The sequence below is a fragment of the Vanellus vanellus genome (genome assembly GCF_965231255.1).
Source record: "Vanellus vanellus genome assembly, chromosome: 6".
Classification (NCBI taxonomy): Eukaryota; Metazoa; Chordata; class Aves; order Charadriiformes; family Charadriidae; genus Vanellus; species Vanellus vanellus.
The window spans coordinates 54723347-54743053 of record NC_138911.1 but is presented as its reverse complement, the minus strand read 5'-3'; the positions used below and the strand labels follow the sequence as shown (position 1 = coordinate 54743053).

General features: G+C 50.3%; 2 protein-coding genes across 2 annotated transcripts in view; one reads left to right on the top strand and one right to left on the bottom strand.

The window, feature by feature from the left end:
* Nucleotides 1-2471: 2471 nt before the first annotated feature.
* Nucleotides 2472-4358, bottom strand: SIX6 (SIX homeobox 6; the record flags this gene model as incomplete). Its single annotated transcript, XM_082484933.1, has 2 exons — nt 2472-2640; nt 3787-4358. The coding sequence occupies 2 exons, from the start codon at nt 4356-4358 to the stop codon at nt 2472-2474; spliced, it is 741 nt and encodes a 246-aa protein (XP_082341059.1).
* Nucleotides 4359-16989: 12631 nt separating this feature from the next.
* Nucleotides 16990-19707, top strand: part of LOC309673133 (protein SIX6OS1) — a gene marked incomplete at both ends in the record, with an annotated part of 31920 nt that continues 29202 nt past the window's right edge. Inside the window, 2 exons of the mRNA XM_082484848.1 lie at nt 16990-17038; nt 17361-17417. Coding sequence (XP_082340974.1) covers nt 16990-17038; nt 17361-17417 — 106 coding nt within the window. The remainder of the gene's footprint in view (nt 17039-17360; nt 17418-19707) is intronic.

Sequence of the window (19707 nt, the reverse complement as noted above, 5' to 3'; positions counted from 1 at the left end):
TCCTTCATACCGCTTCAACCCTTTGTCGAAATATATAATATTCGCTGCCTGTCGTCCAAATTCCAGCTTTTTTAGTTAGAAAGAAATTCCACGTTATCAGAGGCTGAGCGGGTATGTTCATATAATTCTCTACCCCTCTATACGTCTTTTCGAAAGCTTTAATTCCCCGCAATAATAAGCGCTACCTACTCTGCCCACAGAAGCCAACGGAGAAATTGCAATCCGCTCCCCCGATTCCCGGGGAAGGAAAGAAAGAATACGGTGCGTTTTAGCCGATTCCGTTTTGGGGGTGAAATCCGCTTTTGCTCCCCTCCCAAAAAAAACTCCCGGATGGGAAGAGCTGCCCGCCAGCGAACCCACCGACCCCAAAACCAAAGCACAACCCCCATCTCGTTGGAGCTTTGAGCAGCAAAGACGGGCTCCCCTCGCACGACTCTGTCAGGGACAAACCCGATGGGGTTTAAGAGGGAACAAGCCTGGGGCAGGGTTGGGGTGCAAGGTGGGCTCTGGCCCCTCCTGCAGATGGGTCCCCCCAAAGGGAGCCGGAAACCCCCCGCGGTGCCCCCGCTCCCCGCCCCGGCCATCCGCTGCTCCCGCACTGGCAAAACACAGCTTATTCGCCTCTCCCGACGCCCTGAATTATATACACCCCGCCAGGGAAACAGTTGCTTGTAAGTGGACTTAAAAAGCATCTAATAAATACCTGCTCCCTGCCCCGTCCCTGTGATGGTCTGTAGGGAAAACCACCGCCCCCGCATTGGGGATGAAACGCAGATTTGGACACCGGCGGTGCCAACCTCTTTTCAGGCTTTAAATGCAAACTTAGGCATTGGAGGGGGAAAAGCCACTGCCGAGACGGGAATATACCTCCCGATAAAAGGCAGTAGGACGGGATTAATCTATCAATGAGCTGAAATGGTCCCTGTGCCCCCCCGCCTTGTCGCCTCCGTGCCTTTGCAGGGGAGCTGGAGCCGAGCTGGAGCTAGGGCACTTCTCGCAGCCGGGGCGGGTTGGGCTCTGCCCGGCTGCCCCCCATGCCAGGCTTCGCCTGCTAAATAAAACGAGCCGAGCAATCAGCTTACCGGGGAGGCATCTCTCTGAGGACAGGGAAGTAAACGCGATGAGACCGAGCAGACAAAAAAAGCACAGCTCAGGCGATTTAAAGATCAATGTCAAATTGTATAATATAAAATCCTTCTGCTGGGGGAAAAAGCTTAGCACGCTCCTCAGACCTGGCGTTTGGTCTCCTCCGGCAAAACCGCCGCAAAACAAAGCGAGGGAGGCGGATGGTGGGGACAGCCCCTGTCACATCGCAGGGGCTGGGATTTGGGGTTATTTCACCACCGATCCGGCCCTTTTCCACGCATGGAGGACTGTTAATGCCCCATCATCTCCTTGCGTTTGCCCAGTGAGGGAGGAAGCTTGATTTCCCCGGCTGGGCTGTCCCGAACCATTTCTCTTCCCCCTCTACCTCCCCTCCCCCCCCCTTTTTTATTTTTCTTTCCTTTTTCCTCGTCCCTGTCCGAAAATTCGCCGCCGATAATCCCAAAAGCCTCAGCCCTTCGGAGAGGAGAAGCTGCCGCGATGCCTTCTCCTTCCCTTCCCCGTGCAGCCGCATCCTCCGCCAGCCCCGGCCCCGTTACCCTCGCCTCCTCCCGGTTCCTCCCGACTCCCTGCCTTACAAAGACGTTACCCCCGGTCCCGGGGACTCGGCTATTTCGGTTCTTGCCGAGCTGATGCTGAAATACCCATGGCCTCGGAGATCTGCTCTGCGTAAACTGGCGGGCTTGAGACCGACACCGTCATTTCAAAGCAGATGCGAGGGTCGTTCACCAAATATTTTATTATGGTTTTAGGCTGCTTCATACAGTTTCGTCCTGCACATGCTCTACAAGTCACCTGTGCACATAGAGAACAAGCCAAAAATAATAATTAATAATAATAATAATAGAAAAAAATCTACCATAGCAATCCCTTAAATAAGTAAATAAACATATTATATATATATATAAAAAAACCCTTTAAAGTAAAGCAAAACCCAACCAAAAGAACAGCGTCTTTTCAACATGAAACACCCCCGCGGGATAAGGGCAGGCGCTCAGACATTTTGAAACTTGGCATTCGGTTGTTTTGTGTTGTTTTTTTTTTTTTTTTTCTTTTTCTTTTTTAACGTTTTGTGGGCTTTCTTTTCTTTTCTTTTCTTTTAGGCATCAATTCTGCAAATCCTTCGAAATAAAGGCGACAACGATTTTTATCACGTTTTTTAATGCAGTCCGCTGCGGGGCTGGCAGGGAGGCGCGGGCGGGCGGCGTGTGGCTGGGGAGCGCCCCGTACCCCGGGTTTGGCGACGGCGGCCAAGCGATTGCAAGCCCCGCCGCTCCGGCCGTGTCGGCAGGCAGGCGGGCAGGCAGGCAGGCAGGCAGAGGTTAGCTGGACCACCCGCTCCCCCCCGGTTTGTCATGGCGGTGGTGTCAGATGTCACATTCACTGTCGCTGGATGTGATGGAGATGGCGGAGGTGGCCGCTTTGCTGGAGAGGCTGGCTGCGGGGCTGGAGGCGGCCCCCACCGCCTCCCCGCCGCTCTCCTCCTCCGCTTGCAGCGAGCGCACCGAGCCCTGCGTTAGGACCTGCTGCTGTAGCCTGCAAGGAACCGGCATACACAGCATCACCGCCCGGCCCTCCGCGACCCGCCGACAAATCCCCCCCCGCCATTGCCCCCGACCCCATCCCAAGGCACTGCCCCGATCGGCACCCCCATGCCGCTTCTCCCCACTTCCAGTTATCCCAGTCTGCCGGCTCTGCCTGAGGAACTGGGTGACCACCCCAGAGCCAGCCCCACTCCTCGGTCGGCACACGCGGGAGCCGGCTGTCCCCGTTCTCCGCAGCCTCTCCCCTCATCCGACGGGTCGGTCATTCCCTGCTGCATCCCCCGGGCGGCGGTTCCCCCCCTCCAACAGGCCTTACTTCTCCCCTCTCAGCCCATGGAAAAGGGGCTGCGGGTGACAGCACTCATTCCCCCGACGTGCGGCCGCCCGGCTGTCGCAGTGGCCGTCGGGGCTGAGGGGTGGCAAGTGGACACCCCACGATCCCACACCCTCCCCGCCCCCCGAGCTCCTGGAGAGGAGACAACGGGGGACTCTGCTCCCTTCCCCGCTTCCCGGGGTGTCTGCTTGTGCCGCTAGTGTCGCGTTGAGAGCTGCGATTTTGTTCTTTAAGATTAAAAAAGAAAAGGAGAGGAGGAGAGGAATAAGGAAATTATCCCAAGAAACGCTCCTGGCTGGCGCCGGCGGAGGTTGCGGGCAAGGCGGCTCTCTGCAAACGAGCAGGGCCTGCAGAAGGGCATTGCCGGCTCCGCTCCAGATGTACCAGTAGGCAATAGGTATCTATATGGCCAGCCAAAACTTTGAAGCGGGGGGGGGAGTGGTGGTTCTCTCCGCCTGGCCGCCGAATACGGCCCTTCTGCCGCCAGGTCCTGCCGGCGCCGCGGCAGCTTCGCCAGCCGCCCTGCCCGGGCGGTCTCTATCCCTGTCGCCCTCCGAAGAGAGGCCAACGGGGAGCCCGGGCGGGGACCCTCCCCTATTCTAAATAAATAAATAAATAAATAAGCCGCCGGGTTTTCCCGCTGCTCCTTCTTTAGCTCTCTACATTTCCCGGGGAGAAACTTCCCGGGCTGGTTTCCCCGCAGCACCGGGGCCGCGCTGCCTCCGCAGGCACCCTCGCACCGGCCCGTCCCCCGTCCCCCGGCCTCGTCCGGCCTGTGCCCCGACGGGACGGACAGCACCTTACCTGTTCTTAGCGGCTGCAGCCCTGTCCCTTTGCCTGCGATTTTTGAACCAGTTGCCCACTTGCGTGGGGGTAAGTCCCGTGGCCTGAGCCAGTTCCCGCTTTTTGCTGGGGTTGGGGTAAGGGTCCTGCAGGTACCACTCCCGCAGCAAATGCCTCGTCCGCTCCTTGAAGCAATGTGTCTTCTGCTCGCCGTCCCAGATGGTGCGGGGCAGCGGGAACTTCTTCCTCACCCGGTACTTGTCCACCGGCCCCAGGGGTCGGCCCCGCAGCTTCTCCGCCTCCTGGTAGTGCGCTTCCAGCCAGAGGGCTTGCAGTTTGGCGTGGGACTCCTTGGTGAACTTGTGGTTCTCCAGGATGTGGTAGAGCTCCCGGTAGTTCCCCGTGTGGAAGGCCACGATGGCCCGGGCTCTCAGCACCGACTCGTTCTTGTTGAGGGCCTCGCAGGCCGCCGGGGCCACGGGCAGGGACCAGAGGAAGCGCCCCAGGCGCTCGATGTCCCCGCTCTCCTCCAGGGTCTCGCATACCCCGGCCACCTGCTGCGGGCTGAAATTGAGGATGGGCAGCTGGAACATGGAGGCGGCGCCGGGCTCCGCTCAGCTCTCCGCGCAACCCGGCGATGCCCGCCGCCGCCGCGCACACCCCCGCGGCGGGGAAGCGGGCAGCGGCCCCGGCGGCCGCCCCTCGCTCCGCTTCTGCCTCCTCCGGCGCCGGCGGAGCTGCCGCGGGAGGGACGGTGGAGGGCGGAGAGGCGATGGGGAGCGCTCGGCGGCTCCGGCGACTGGGGGCGGTGGGCAGGGGCGAGGCGGAGGAGGATGGAGTAGGGGGGGGAGGGCGGGAGTGGGGGGAGGGAGGGAAGGGAAAAAAAAAAAGGGAAAAAAAAGAGAGAAAAAAAAGAAAAAAAGAAAAGGCACAAGCCTAGCTCCGCGCCGCCGCCGCGCTGCTGCGGGAGCGGCTGATTTGCTGCCGGGCTCGGCAGATTGGCTCCCGGGTTTCCATGGCGGGGCTGCCACTCACTGTCAGCCGCTGCCAATCACGGCGGAAAGCCCCGCGCCGCCGGCCGGCAGCACCTCCCCGCCCCGGCTCCCCCCCCCCCCCCTTCCCCCGCGCCATCTCCCTGCTCCCCGCCCTGCTCTCCGGGGCCACCGTCCGGTCCCGTCCCGTCCCGTCCTGCTCCCCGGGAGCCGCGACCCCACCGCTCCGGGCAGGGGCAGAGCGTATCAGCCGCCCTGGGAGCGGCGGGCTGCAAGGTGGAGAATGGGGGTGGGGGTGGACCCGCTGCCGTTTGCTGCTGGAAAGTTGGAGGGAGCGGCCCCCGCGATGGGATAGCCGGGACCCCCCCACACACACACCCTTCCCGGTAAATCTGTGGGGTCTGGGCCGGTGCTGCACACACAGAGCTCGGCGCTCCCCGGGTCGGGTCGGGGGATAAGTCAGGCTCAGAAATCAGGTAAAAACCGGCTGCATAACGGTGACAGTGATGCCTGGAGTGTCAGTGACAATGGATGCAGCGGCAGGACCGCAAAGGGAGCCGAGATTTAGGAAAAACTCTCCCCCTTCCCCTTGTAGGTTACTTCCCATCTCTGTTAAAACGAGGAATTATCTGCAAAGAGCCCAGCGCCCTTCTCCGTTCAACTAAAGCTTTTTTTTTTTTTTTTTTTAACATTTAAAACCTTATTGTTTTCGGCTGAATGGCCCTGAATAAACGCCGAGAATAGTCGCGGGGAGTGAGAAGTCATTCGTAGGTCAGGACAGCGACTTAAAGCAGATTTCAGGAATCTTTTGAAATATTGATCACCTAGTAGTAATCATTCCCCGCGAGTTTCCTCCCACCCCTACTCACCCCCGCACTCCACCCCGCCACCCCCCGTACCCCGAGAGGGGGGGCGAGGTGGGCGCCCAGCCGCCCCTTCGGAGGAGCGGGGTAACCTCCAGCCGTCTCGGGGCAGGAATGGAATCACTTTCTGAGCTCTGAGGATACGATCTGTTTTCTGGAGAAAAGTGGGGGGGAGGGGGGAGATATCAAGAAGCCACTCTTTATTCTACACATAGCTGCTCAGTGGCAATTTCTTTCCGGGAACGTAAGGGACCATTCTCGGAAAGGCAGCATATATTTTGAATTAAGCTCAATATGTTCTCTCCTCTGCTGTTTGCAACGCATTTTTTTTTTCTAGAACGCTTGTCAAAGAAATGCCTTCTTAATTTGATATCTTGTTGTTGTCTCTTTCCCTTTCCTCTTTTCTTCTTTTTTTTTTGTCTTATTGTTTGTCTTTTTTTTTTTTTGTTTTTATTTCCTTTCTTTCCTTCTTTAAGAAAGCTCCTTTGCTAGTTGCCCGACCGAAATTAAACAGATTTACATTTTCTCCAATCATTTCTCCGCAGAAATGGAGCTGGACTGGGGCTCGCCGTCTTTTCTTTAGTATCAAGTACAATTTGTCTTTTGCTTGTGAAGATTTGGTAAATCAGAAGGCAGATAGATAGCGCAGATGGTCGGAGGTGTCGGGTCAGATTATGGTACGCCTCAGTACAGTGCTAAGCTCATTCTGACGGAAAACCCTGATATTATTTTCACAGATCTACACAGTTCACTTGAAAAAAACCCTTCGAGCCATTTACATCATTTATGTGAGGCTCACAGCTAGCGGGATGGAAAAGCTTTCAATACTGCTCATTTTCATAAAACCCGACAGAGCTGGGGAGACATAAAAGCACACACAAAACTCACGAGTTCAGAAACACTCCACAGAAACTTAAAAAATAAAAGGGGAGACTCTTTGGCTCCACTTTAGAGACCCAGGTTTGATTTGTCCATCATATTAGGAAAAAAAAAAAAAGAAGAAAAAAATCAGAGAAGAGGAAAATATAATCTATAAATATTGCTGAGGGAGAGTCCCCTTCCACCCCATCCCTGTCCTCTCCGCCAGGGAAAAACAGTCATTTGAACAGCTCAATGAAAGATCCCAAATAACATTTTTGGACAGGAATAAAAAAAAAAGCCCCCAAACCTCCTCGGTATAAGTATCGGGCTTCACCAGCAAACGGGTGAGAAGGCGGCGACCTCCGCGGCGCCGGGCAACCTCGAGGGGCGGCCAGCTGCCCCCGAAATCATCCCGGGACAGGGGCTGATGGAAAAAACCTCTGCTGTGAGAGATGTGGAAGGGTGGAAAGCCTGTGTGAATGGGTAGCTAATTTAGACCGGCCAAATGATGATGATGATAATGATTACTAATATTACTGTAGGTCTTTCTTTTTCCTTTTTTTTTTTTTTTTTTTTTTTTTTTTAAAGCATGCACATGATCTGGCGAGGGAGTTACTGGGCTGCAGCCTAATGACCATGAACAGAGCGAGACAGGCTCCATAATGAAAGCCAGGACTGTAGGCTAAAGAAATGTATCCTCATTAAGAACAGCGAGAGCAGCTCGCAGGGGCGAGGGGGCTGTCCCCGAGGTCCCCAGCCTTTGTTCCCCAGAAACCGGCCCGGATGGGGAGATGCTGGCAGCCCTGCTGGGAGGGAAGAGGGGGAAAAAGAAAAGCCAACACCGAAATGGACCCAGGAACCCTGTGTTAACCATTTAAAGGGTCACCTGAGGGGGAAAATCAGCCCAGCCCCAGCGGTTCTGCGCCCTCTCCAGCTGTGAATCCTGAGGTCTGTATTTGGGAAGTGGCACAGTCAGGGGGGAACCGGCTGGGGAAGGACCCGGCGGCTCCGTGCTCTGTGCCACCAGCGCTGAGAGAGAGATACCAGCTCCGAGAGGGCCCCGCCGTCCTTCTCCCGCTCCCTTGGGCGTTTTATCCGTGGCCAGGACCTCGGCAGGTTTGCCCCCCGCGCCCAGTCGCTTCAGATGATCTTTACCGCCGGGCCGGGCCGGGCTTTGCCTCCGAAGCGCGGCCGAGGACCCCAGGAGCGACCCCCACCCCCGTGGGACCCGGTGCCGCCTCCAGGAGAGGGACCCGGGAAAGCTCATGGTCCTGGGGTGCTCCGGCTCCTGACTCAGCCCCCGTGTCTCATTAGAGCTGCCTGCCAGCCCGGGTGTGCGCTCTGGCGTGTCCGCTTCGTTTCTCCTTTTCCCCCTCTTTTTTAAATTCTTTTTTCCACCGTACAATAGGGACGATACTCGTGACATTAATAGCCGGTAATGATAACTACTTTAATTTAGGTCACGGCTCTGACCCTTGCTACAGGTAGCGTGAGGAATTATCTCTGCAGAGATGAACCCACTGGAGAACAAGGAATAAAACAGCACACTACAAAATATTTATCAGAAATACTGCCAGCAACCCATATCATCCCTACGGCCTGCATCGACGCGGTGTGCTCTCTGGCATCCCCCTCCAGGGCCTTAAAGCAAAAATATGCTGAGCAACGTATCTATACATCCTAATATCAGCAGTTATCAGCTACCCTGGGTCCCAGAATCGCTGCTCTTGGGGATTATTTATCTAGGCGGAGTTTTCAAATGCAGCAAAGGTGCGAATACATTTTTTTAACCTTTGATCGGCGTTAAGTATCGCACTAAAAAAAAAAAAAAAATACCCCCGGAAACGAGAACCCCTACTTCATAGGTCTCGGTAGGATTACCGGAGGTGTGGGAGTTCATGAAGTGATGCTAACCCAGGCTGCAGCGCTGGCTGAGAGAACCGCAGTGCAGGCAGTGCCTCGGGCGGGTACCTGGGAAATCAGCCGGGATTTTTTGGCCTGAGATCGGTAGCGGCACGACCCGCCCTGGTGCCGGGGAAGACTCCGGATCGGGTCAGGGCTGGAGCGGGCATCGGGGAGCGGCGCGGCTGCCTGCCCTCAGCGCGGCTTCCCCGGTTCATCCCGCGCCGCCGGAGGAGGAGGGATGCTCAGGCGGAGGAGAGTGCCCGCTGTCGCTTATAGAAAAGGTTACTGAAAATGTCAGCCCCTCCGGGCGACCGGGTCCGGGGCTTTCGGGAGCGTTTCCCACCGAGTAACCCGGGAGCTTTGGGGGAGGGAGGTCCTCAAGCTCAGGATGATGTGGGTGGGGGGTGCTTGGTATGGAAACGACCAGTGTTTCGATGTGTTTTGTGTGCTTGCCTTTTTATTTTTAAGAGTGATATAACTGTTGAAATGGCAGCTATCAGTTGCGGCATTTCTTACTAAAAAGAGTTGTGTTTAAAACTGTAATCTGCTTAATATTAGGGAGAGTGTGCAGGTTGGATCCTCACTAAAATTACTCATAACCGAAGAAAGCACCTAAGAGTCCCTAAAATGCTGTCGGACCGACGGAGATGTTCACCCACTTTCCACTCTCAGACCATGTATTCAATAAATCCTTGTCCTTCGGCATATTATTTAAGTTATCTGTAATAAGAAGTATCAGACCATAGGTGGTATATTTGATGTTAGAATAAAGAAGCACTGAAAACTCAAAAACCTGAATTATTTTGAGACTGGTAAGGAAAGATCTTCTTTGTATAGGGCCCTGGTCGAGGCCAGGGCTGCAGGCAAAAAAGATCTACCACCCAAGATTTATCTTTAATTTTCTTTAGGGTGTAGCTATAAGCTTCGTTTTAAAGTCTCCAGTTCACCGGGATTTGTTTGGCTGCTGCCTGTACCTGCAGGTAAATACACACATCACCAAATCTCCTTTTAAACTGAGGTGTATTCACATAAAATCTTCACTCTGCTTAAAATCCCCGAATTCCACCAGGGGTTTCACTGAAAATTCCAAAAAAAAAGCAAGCAAACAACCCCCCGAAGTATTCAAATAAATCTAGAAGTTTTTGACCGTTCAGGTGGTGTGTCCCGCCCCCCCCGGCCCCCATAAGCGCTTCTTTAAAAAAAAAAAAAAAAACAACACCCCCCCCCCCCCCCCCATTTTTTTACCTTCCTTTTTTTTTTTTTTTTTTTTTTTTTTCCCCACGGGAAGTGGTCCTTTGGGACAAGAAGGCATTCTTGCGGCTCCCTTCCCGTGGGAGGCTGGTAACTGAGAGCAGGAAAACTATTCGTGTGGAAAACTATTTCGTGCCTATGGAAATGTTAAAAAAAAAAAACCTCCTTCAAATATTACGTCTTCTCCCAGGATGGGGACGAGGGCTGCCACGAGAACACTTATTTAACAGAAAGTAGGAATGGGGACAATTCGCGTGTTTGGGGAGGTTGAAGAACCTAGATTAGACACCCTGAAATAGTGTAGTGCCTAAATGCTTCTGGGGATGAATGTATAGGGCTGAGTCCGGGAGAAACACCCTGTCACGGCTGGTCTGGGCACTGGCACTGAGCTGGACTTCAGCCCTTACAGGAGATTGCTCTTTGCGGATGAGGGCTGCTCGGGAATTGGGGTCCCTGGTTTCTGGCGAGGGAGCTCCTCCGCAGCTTTGGGTGCCCTGTGGGAGGCGGCAGCATCACGTCCAGGCCAGTCCAGCTCTTGGTCCAGCTCCTTGGCAGCACCCCAGGCTTGGAAACGGGATTAGGGCCACCGCTGAAGGTGGTCATCTGCCTGGGCTCTGGAGTTCGCGGTGCTGCTTCAAGGAGCAAGTTTATTCCAGAGCTCGTCTGTCCCTTACCCCCTTACCCCGAGAAATTGCGATGCCTTTTTTTTTTCCAAGATAACAGGCAGGAGGTCCCTAAACCTTGCCGAGCTTTAAGGGCCAGTACTTCAGCCTCTCCGCGTTACCTACTCATGCCTTTCTGAACTAGTTATTGAGGTTGAGAAGAAAAGCATCTGTTTAGGACACGTTTATCCTGTCCCTGCCGCCTCTCCAGCTGTGACCGCCACCCCTCCGTGTCTCCCAAACACTGCGGGAACCCCGTTTCCCGCCGGTCATTACACCCCTGAGCGAGTTTAGGTAACGGCCTCTTCCCCTCTACGGAAGGACAGCCAGGGGAGGCTCAAGGACGCTTCCCTGCTTTCTCCGGGGGGATTTGGCGGGGGTGTCCATAGACATCTTCCCAAACTGGTGCGTCGAGGGGCACAGGGTGCCCCCTCCTCTTTGCGGGGTAGATCCCGTGTTTCTTTGCCCTCTCCATCAGCTGGAAGAGCCCGCCAAAACCGGAGGAGAGGGGCACAGAGAAAGCGGAGCCCACCGAGACAGCGTGGGGGCTCCCCGCTAACAGGGTGATGGGCCGGGGCGGGGAGGGAGTCTGGGAGCACTTTCTGAGCCCTGAAATGACCATACCTCTTCCGAGGAATGCAACCGCATTCATCACTCATTAGAGATGATACTATGAGAGACTCCTGCCTGCTTGCCGGCCGGTAATGCAAGTAGTTTTTGACTTGGGTTGGGCTTTTTTTTTTTTTTTTTTTTTTTTTTTTTTTAGGGACGCTATTGGGAAGCAAGGCAAAATAAAGAAGGCGGAACCAGGGGGACACAAACCTCTCCTTTCTGCAGCTTCAGAAACCATTTTTTTGGTGGGTCCAGAGCGACAACCACGGGACGGGAGTCCTAGCAATAAAATAAAAGGGCTAAAGGAGCTCTCGGCCCCTGAAAAGCCCCAGTGGGGACCAGCTTTTGACAGTCCCGAGAGGGCATTAACCGGGAAGTCCCTGCTGGCTTTATCCAAAGCCTGTTGAAATGACTGACAACCTTCCGGGTGAGGTCGGGTCCCTGGACCTGTGGGAACCTCAGCCTCCCTTGACATCGCTGTTTAAATTGCTGGGACACAGGGAGATGTTAATGAGCATCACTGACGTTATCTGCTACTGTGCTGTTAAATTCCTATTTCTACGAGTTTGCGGGGCCTTTAAGAGCATTGCTTAAGGCAGGACAAAGCTTTGAAGCGGTTTCTCCTTGGGTTTTATTTAACGATTTGGGAAGACGGGTGGCAAAGCAGCAATGGCGGAGCCCCCAGGGGCATTTAGGCATTAAAGTGTCCCTGCGGAGCCGGGCAGGGAGGCGGCTATCGCCCTCAGGAACAGGCAGGGAGATAAAGTGGGTGGCGGGAGCAGCACGGAGGTGCCGTAGGAAAGGACGGAGGTGCCGTAGGAAAGGAGCAGAGGCCGCAGACATATGGCTTCCAAAAGAACGTGCCGTTTTCCACTTGTCTCTCTCTCTTTTCTTTCCCCTCCTTCATCTCTGACCTGAAGGCAGGTAGGTCAGCTATTTCCCTTTGAAGCTGCGTTTCTTGTTGGTTGAATTGACTCTTCTGAAAGCAGCGTCGCATCTGACCGACACCCGTGCCGCGGGTGGCAGAAATAATTTTCTGCTCGTTTCTTCTGTCCTGTTTCTATTTTCCTTGTCCTTTCTTCTTCCATCAGCCATGCTGATGTCTTCCCCCCCCCCCCCCCCCCCACCCTGTGCTCCTGCCCCAACCTATTTTATTTTCCTTTACTCATCGATAGTCTTAAATCCATCCTCTGCCCCAGTAATCTCAACAGGGAGAAAAAAAAAAACCCAAACCAACCCCCTTGCCACCGCAGTTTGGAGAGAACTATCACGTTCTAGTTCCTCCCGTGTCCGGGCTACGCGTTTTTGCCTTGTAATGCTGCACAGCAATAAATAAAATAAGGGATTTTGTGAGGGCCGCCCGTGCTGCCGAGGCGGGCGGCGATGCTGCCAGGCGCCCTCGAAGCTGCCGGGGCTGGGGGGGGGCATTGCCCGGCAACGTGCCGGGGTGCGAAGGGTGACGCTTTATAAGGGGTTTTATAAACCGTGGGGAGGGCCGGGCCACTCCTTTAAGGCGTGAGGGGTGGGGTGGAGGGACGGCGGCCGTCTGCAATGGCTACACCACTTTGCGCCACCCCCGGTCGGGTCAGCGACACGCGTGGGAGCCGGCAGGTGGATAAAGCAAGTTACGGGCTGCAGCCTCTTCTTTTCGTGTTACACGCCGGGGTGTGTGTGTGCGTGTTTACCCCCCCGCCCCGCCCCTCACACACACCCACCCCAGGAGATGCCCCGTTCCATCCGCTCTGCCTCCCTCTCCCCGCGGCGCCCGCCCGCCTCCCGCCCGCCTGCCCGATCTCCCCGGTAGATGGAGCATCCTCATCGCTTTTCAGCGCCGCTGGCTCGGCCCTCTGCCCCGAAGCCCTGGGAAATGTTGATCTTTCCCTCATAACTCTCACTGTTACGGGTGGTTTTTTTCTTTTTTTTTTTTTTTTGGGGGGGGGGGGGAACTGGGGACGGGACGACAACACACGGGACGCGCACCCCGCTGATGTGCCCCCGAGGGAGCGGAGGGCTGCGGGCCCCGGCGAAGGGGCGCCGCCGGGCGCTGCTTGTTGACCCCGCTCGCAAAAGAGCCTCAGTCCCCTTCTCCCGGCAGGTGAATCTCCTCTGGGTTTCCCAGCGGAAAGCCTGGCGGGGCCGGCCCCTGCCACCCCCCCGGAAAGAGGGCGGCCAGGCGGCGGCGGGGAGGTGACAACCTGCCGCCCCCTCCGCACCGTTCCATGGGGCCGGGGTGCCCCGTTCCCCAACATAGGAGGCCGTTGCTCCGGCCCGGCTCCCGCACCTTCCTGCCGGCTCCCCGCCGCCTCTGCACTCCGCCCGCCCAGGGGCGCCAGGGGCTGCCCGGCCATTTTCCCGCCTGGCTGCGGCCGCGGCCGGCGGTGAGAGAGCGACGAGGCGGTGCTCGGCCCCGGCGGGGGCTGGAGCGGGCCCTTTGTCGGGGTGCGGGGGCTCATCCCGGGGTAGGTTGGCAGCGGCTCTGGGCCGCCCCCTGTTCCTCTCCGGGACGGCGGGAGCGAAGCTAAGGGACCCCGCGCCTGAGGGCCCTTGGTGAGGGTCTGGAGAGCTGTCGTGGCTCTCCTCGCCCTTCCCCTTCTGGCAGCGTCTCAGACGGTGTAGGGCTACCACGTCCTGGTCAGTTTCCCAGTGATGACGGACCCCTAAAATGCAGGGGAGCCCGCCCGGGCCCCGTCACTCTTCTCCGCAGGGAGGGGACCCGCTCCTCTTCTCTTACGCCGCCATTTTGTGTCGCTCATCCGAAGCCCCGTTGGTGTCCCACAGGATGTTTTTTTCTTTTCTCCTACTGTTTTGACAAAAATCACTTATTTATTTTTTTTTTAAATTCGAGGAGTTTAGGGAATCATCTGCAGCAATATCCTTTCGTTTGGTATGTGCCCGACGAAGTAAAACGCGGCAATCCGTGAGGTGTTTGACTTTGTGGGGACGCGACAGGCACGGCGGTAGCCCGCAATGAAGGCACCGTACGTGATGCACGGTGGCAACGCGCTTTAAAACATAAGTGTTAGAAACAGGGACTTCATAAGTGAAGAGCCCTACAATTACGTTAGCTGAGACGTAGTAACTAGAATTGTCACCAGTCAGGAAAGGGCTGTGGTGTCGTTAGAAACGGTGAAAACAGCAGCGCGTTTTGAAAAAGGTGGCACGTCCTCGCCTTGAACGCAGGGATCACGTCTCCTCACAGGGTTCCTAAAACCCTGTAGAAGAGGGGCAGAAGAGAATAAACAGCACGATAAGAGGCACAGGGGTTTTTGTGTGTGCGCGTTGGTTTGTTTGTTTGTTTGTTTTTTTAACAGAGATAAAGAATTAGAAGTGTAAACTCTTACTAAATTTCAAGGAGAATCAAATAACCAGTCACTTAATGGAGTCTTAAACAGTAATGAACAGTCCAAGAGAAACAGAGCCTGCTCTCAGAAGAGCCCTGCTGGAATGCAAATTATTTATATAAAGCCAACGGAAATCAACACTGTTGCACAGCTGATAACGGGTGGAATTGAGCGTTTGATTTTAAGGGTGAAGTTTACCTCATAGATAATGGGTATTTTTCAGCTTTTAATGAAGAACCTAGAAACGGCCGTTGTCAGATGGGATGTGAAGCTCCTGCTGTAACTCCGCTGTGGGAAGTGGCGTTAATGTTCGTGTTATGATAATGGCGAGAGACTCCATCAGGCAGTTTGTTTGTGGTTTCTGCACTCAGTGCAATCTTGTAATACATGAAACTTTATTGCCACAATTGAATTCCGTCTGATTACATCTATTAATGCGGTACAAAAATGCTTAGACGCACAATAATATTTTTCTTCTGGCAGCGTTCCGAATAGCACCATTAGAAATAATATGCTGTTTGAAGCTGTTTTACCCATTGCTGTATATTACATGTTTGTCTTTAACAGTGAAATACAGAAAAAAAGACAAATTTATTCCTACCAAAGCTATCAATTTAATTACAACAACCTGTAAAATATAGTACATCAGCGACAGGTTTTGATTTACGATTTGTTTGGAAAACAAACACCACGACATATCCTAATAAGTGCTTAATTTTTGCAGTAGCACAAGCTGATGGAGCCATCCTCCTCCTTACTTAAGTGCTTAACAGGTATTACAGCCCCATATGAGAACATCCTCTGAATTTGTCATCCAGAATAGCTAGTGGTTCGATGCTACTTTTCTCCAGTAGGACCAAGAATCGGTCTTTACTACAGTCATATCCTGGAAGTCATCAGTTCACCAAAATTTAGATGTCTTTTGTTTCAGACTGGTGTTAACCACTGTTTTTAAAATCTTCAAATATCCTATAGATTACCAGTGCAATTGAATCTCTTAGCCCTTTCTATCTGTGACACAGGTTTCCTCTTAATTCACAACACAGAATAGCATTTGTCATTTGCAGTTATGTTACTTAATTTTAACAATGTCCAGAATAGCAGGTATTTTACATACACATGCTTTCAGAAGCAGTGCCATTTTGTGCAACTTTACTCTTTACATAAATTGTATTATAAAATTACAGGAAAAAATTTTAAACACTCAGTTCTGTTTCTCTCACAAAAGCATTCAAAAGATAAAAATAATTGTAACTGTCTAGTGACTAGCTAGATGATAGAATAGCATGTATCTTAATAATACACTGCTGTACAATCTGCTCTATTGGTGAACTTCGTGTTGTGATTTATAAACCAATGAACAGGAATTCTTTGCTGTTTAATGTTTGTGCATTTTTTTTTTTTTTGCATTCATCTGTGTATGCCCCAGTGTCTTGCAGTTTATATGGGAACTGCCAGGAAAAAAACTAATGGACATTGTTAAACTTTCTAGAGAACAGATTTTTAATACATACTCCAGACTAATTTTTACATCCAAAGGAATTACTTAGGATTTTTTTCACATCATGTAAAAACAAAAACATTCTGCATTGACCTGTGGCTTAAGGTAGTATTTCTTAGTATTTTTCTTAGTATTTTCAAAAAATGTTTTGATTGCTATCTTAAGTGTTTCCAGGCACCAGGAACTAGGGTTCCAAGATTTAAATACATTTGGTAAAACTATTATCTCTTTCTCAGTGTTTTTTGTCACAGCCTATGATAATCCAGTCACTTGGATTAGGTGTTCTGATCCTCACTTAACTATTAGGCAAATTCATTTCTGTCAAACATCCAGCATTTTAAATGCTCCCCCACCCCCTCCCGTTTCCACAGTCTCAGTGCTGCAGTATGCAGCCTTAATGCCACTTTAGTTAAATTCTGCAGTTGTTTTCTATTCCGCTTTATCCTGGATTAGGATCTCATCCTCATCACCAATTTGTTGTGGCTTTAATTTTTACACAGTACGAAGAGTATGGGGAAGCCATTGTGGGACAGTTAAGTATCAGATAACTGTGCTTAACATTAAGTATATCTGGGCTAACTACCTGTATTCAGTATGTTGTGGTAAAATGGTGATTCCATCGTTTTTAGAAGACTACACGAATCCCAAACTGTTTAAAAACTCATAACTGAATTTCTGCACATAGCAGCACTTTACAAACAGAATAATGGATGTGTAGGAATCTACTTTCCATTGTATGTGAGGTCTGTCTTTAATTACACTTATGCATATACTTTCTGATTTAAATGTACTCTGCAATTACTACGAGAGGAGTGTACAGAATGGATAAGTAGCTTTTCCATTACCAGCATTGCAGTGGATAGGCTTAGTAAACCAGCTGGGGTAGAGGCTGCACATTTTGTACAGAAGCATCTTTTCTTGCATTCTTCGTGCCTTCTGAGAACATTAAGCTTCTCAAAGATAGAACAGCTCCAGGAACAAAGCTTTACCTAAATGATACATCTTCTTTTTTCCTAACTGTGATTTAGACTTTCAGTGAGTCCATTAGCACCATTAGTGAGAAATTTGGTTCCACTAGGGTGGTTTAGATACTAATTCAAATACAGTTAGAACTTTTTTCTCCCTTTTATCTTAAAATGCATGGTATTTTCTTGCAATCTTCATTTGTTTATTGTATCAATAAAACATTTGACTGTGTAAATCCTTGAAATACATTTTTCTTTTGTAGTTTACACAATGAGTGACAGGCTTTTGAACAACTTAGACAAACTTCTGCTCGAGTTTGGTAGGTCATTATCATATATTTTTAAATTAATAATTACTAAGGCAGTATGTATAGTGATGTTTCCTGCTTTAAAGAGTTATATTAACTTCAAATAGATTTATAATACTAAGGTTTTGATGTTTGCCTGCATGATGTTTTGTTAGCTGTGAGGTTATGGAGAGGGGTAGTAACAGCTAATAGTAGGATTGCTATTTAGATATTTTGTTAAAATCTTTGTTAATCAGTGTTTATGCAATTAATGCTGCACAACATAACGTTTGTTTCACAGCTCAACTCATACGTATATATGTATATATATGAAAAAGTGTTTATTTCTTCTTAGTTTTCCAGCTAGAACAAACTTCTTATGCTAAAGAACATGTGAATCAACAGATAAATTGTGAGTAGTAATAAATTATCATTTTATTAGACATTGCTTGCACTACTTTTGTTTCATTAGTCCTGGTACATGTTCTGTGTTTCGGGGACGGAAGCAAGCCTAATAATGAAAGCTGTCCCGTGTCCTGCTCTCACCCTACCTCATTTTTTGCCATCAATACTTGCTCATTCTCCCTCACAGACTTTGCTTTTGCTTGTGACTTTCAGCTAATGTTGTTCAGCTGTCTCATGGACAGCTAGTTTCATGCTGCGCCATTTCCTGCTCTTACTCTGTAGCTCCTCACAGTCACTGGCAGTTCTTTGATTCAGCTGTGCTTGCTCAATGCATCTGCCACTTGCCTCCCTTTCTTTCTTCATGTATTTTGTTCTTTCCAGATTTGGACCTCTGCCTCACTGCTTTTTCTCTCTTTCTGTTTTCTTACAATAATGAAAGTTCTCTCAGTTGCTACTACCTACTCAAGCCTGGTACTTCTTTTCTGCAATCAAGCAGCTGATAATTTTATTAAAACAGTAAACCCAATGAGAAAGTCTTGCTCTACATCAAATGCTTTTTCCCCAGGACTAATGGACAGCATGAGATTATGGACTTGGGTCTGGACTGATCTTTTTTTTTTCCCATGCTACAATGTGGTATCAGTCATGAGAATGGCTGTGGTAGGGATAGTATTCAGACAATCTGAGGATATCTGTGCTCATCACTGGTAATTCATAGGTAGATATTGAAGTTTGTAACCTTCAGGAAAAAGAACAAGTTCTTAGAACAGAGAGTTCTGCTCTAATTGGCGTTCCTCTTGATTGGCAACTTTTCTAATAATCTTGACTGATATGTCCAAGCAAGTATTTATGCATTAAGAAGATTATCAATATTAAATTGAAGCATCTTAAACATTAAAACATCTGTAATACTAAATCTGGTACACCTAGAATTCTGTTTTAACTCTTCAGTCACATAATTGAACCTTAGAGTTGATGTTTTTCCTAATGTTTATGCAGGCTTATGGTAAATGAGCATGCTTTTAGGAAAAATTCAAAGGCTGTGTAGTAACATGGCATAGCTATTTGCGTGTTTAGTTCAGAGATATCTAAATATGTGTGAACTCAAAATCAACACTCAGACTTTTAAAAGTTTGGGTTAAATCCTTCAAAAACTTACCCAGAAATAGTTCCACTGATTTAATTTTGTCTCTGTGTATTACTTGGCAGAGGAACAGTTGTGGCATTCAGCCTCGGACTTTTAGTGAGAGATTCATCAGGCTTTTTGGCTAGAGTCCCTTTCTAACCAGTGGAGGGAAATGGGCACTTTTAGGGTGTGATTTGTCTTATCCTGAAGAAAGACTTTAAAGTAGGTTAGATAAAGTAAGCTTTAAAAAATGTCCGCTTATGTCCGCTGAGTGTGGCTGGAGCCATGGGTGTCCAGTTCTGAAGTAGATGCCTGCATTGTAAAGTTGGGTGAGATGGATCTCATCCTCAAGGTCCTTGCAAAAGCAAAGGGTGAGTAGAACAACTCACACTTGTCTCAGAAATGCTCATCTGTGGAAAATACTAAATGAAATGTTAAGTGTATCGCTTTGCATATGTGACAGATATTTTGTTAATACAGTTATATCCTGTTAAATCTCAAAATGCCATCTGCAGGATATTCCAAAAACACCTGTTTTTTTTACAGAAATAGTTATGCTTCATGCTAGGTAAAGGCAAATTACTGACTTAAGATATTGAAAATATCAAGATACTGAAGATATTCAGGATAACTCAAGATATTAAAATACATTGAGAATCTTTTGCTTTTCACTGATTGATGTTTCTCTTGAGAAATATTCTTTTCTGGTATAAATACAGCTGATGTTGAAAGTGAATATATAGCAAGTACTGCAAAACCAGACCCAAACTTCAGGATGACCTGAAGTTCTAGACCAGTAATTCAAACAACTCAAGACACATCTTGCATAACTAAGACATCCTTCCTGGTTAAGTAGATGAGAAGGGCAGGATGTCTGTGGCTGACTTTTGTTTAGGGCCACCAACTTTGGCATACAGCGCATCAGGACAGCTGTGATAGCAAGGGATGATTTAGCACTAATAAACATGAGACCTTGTATGAAAAAATAAGAAATAAACAGCACAGAGAAAAAAAAGTGCACCTAGTTGTGCTCATTGCATTGCAACATAAGAATGCATGATAGCTCTCACAGCTTTTACTTGTGAAATAGAACACAGGTCATGTTCAATAAAATGGATTCTCTGCTAACCTGTCTGCTGTTAGAAAAGGCAGAATTAAGAATCTGCCTTAA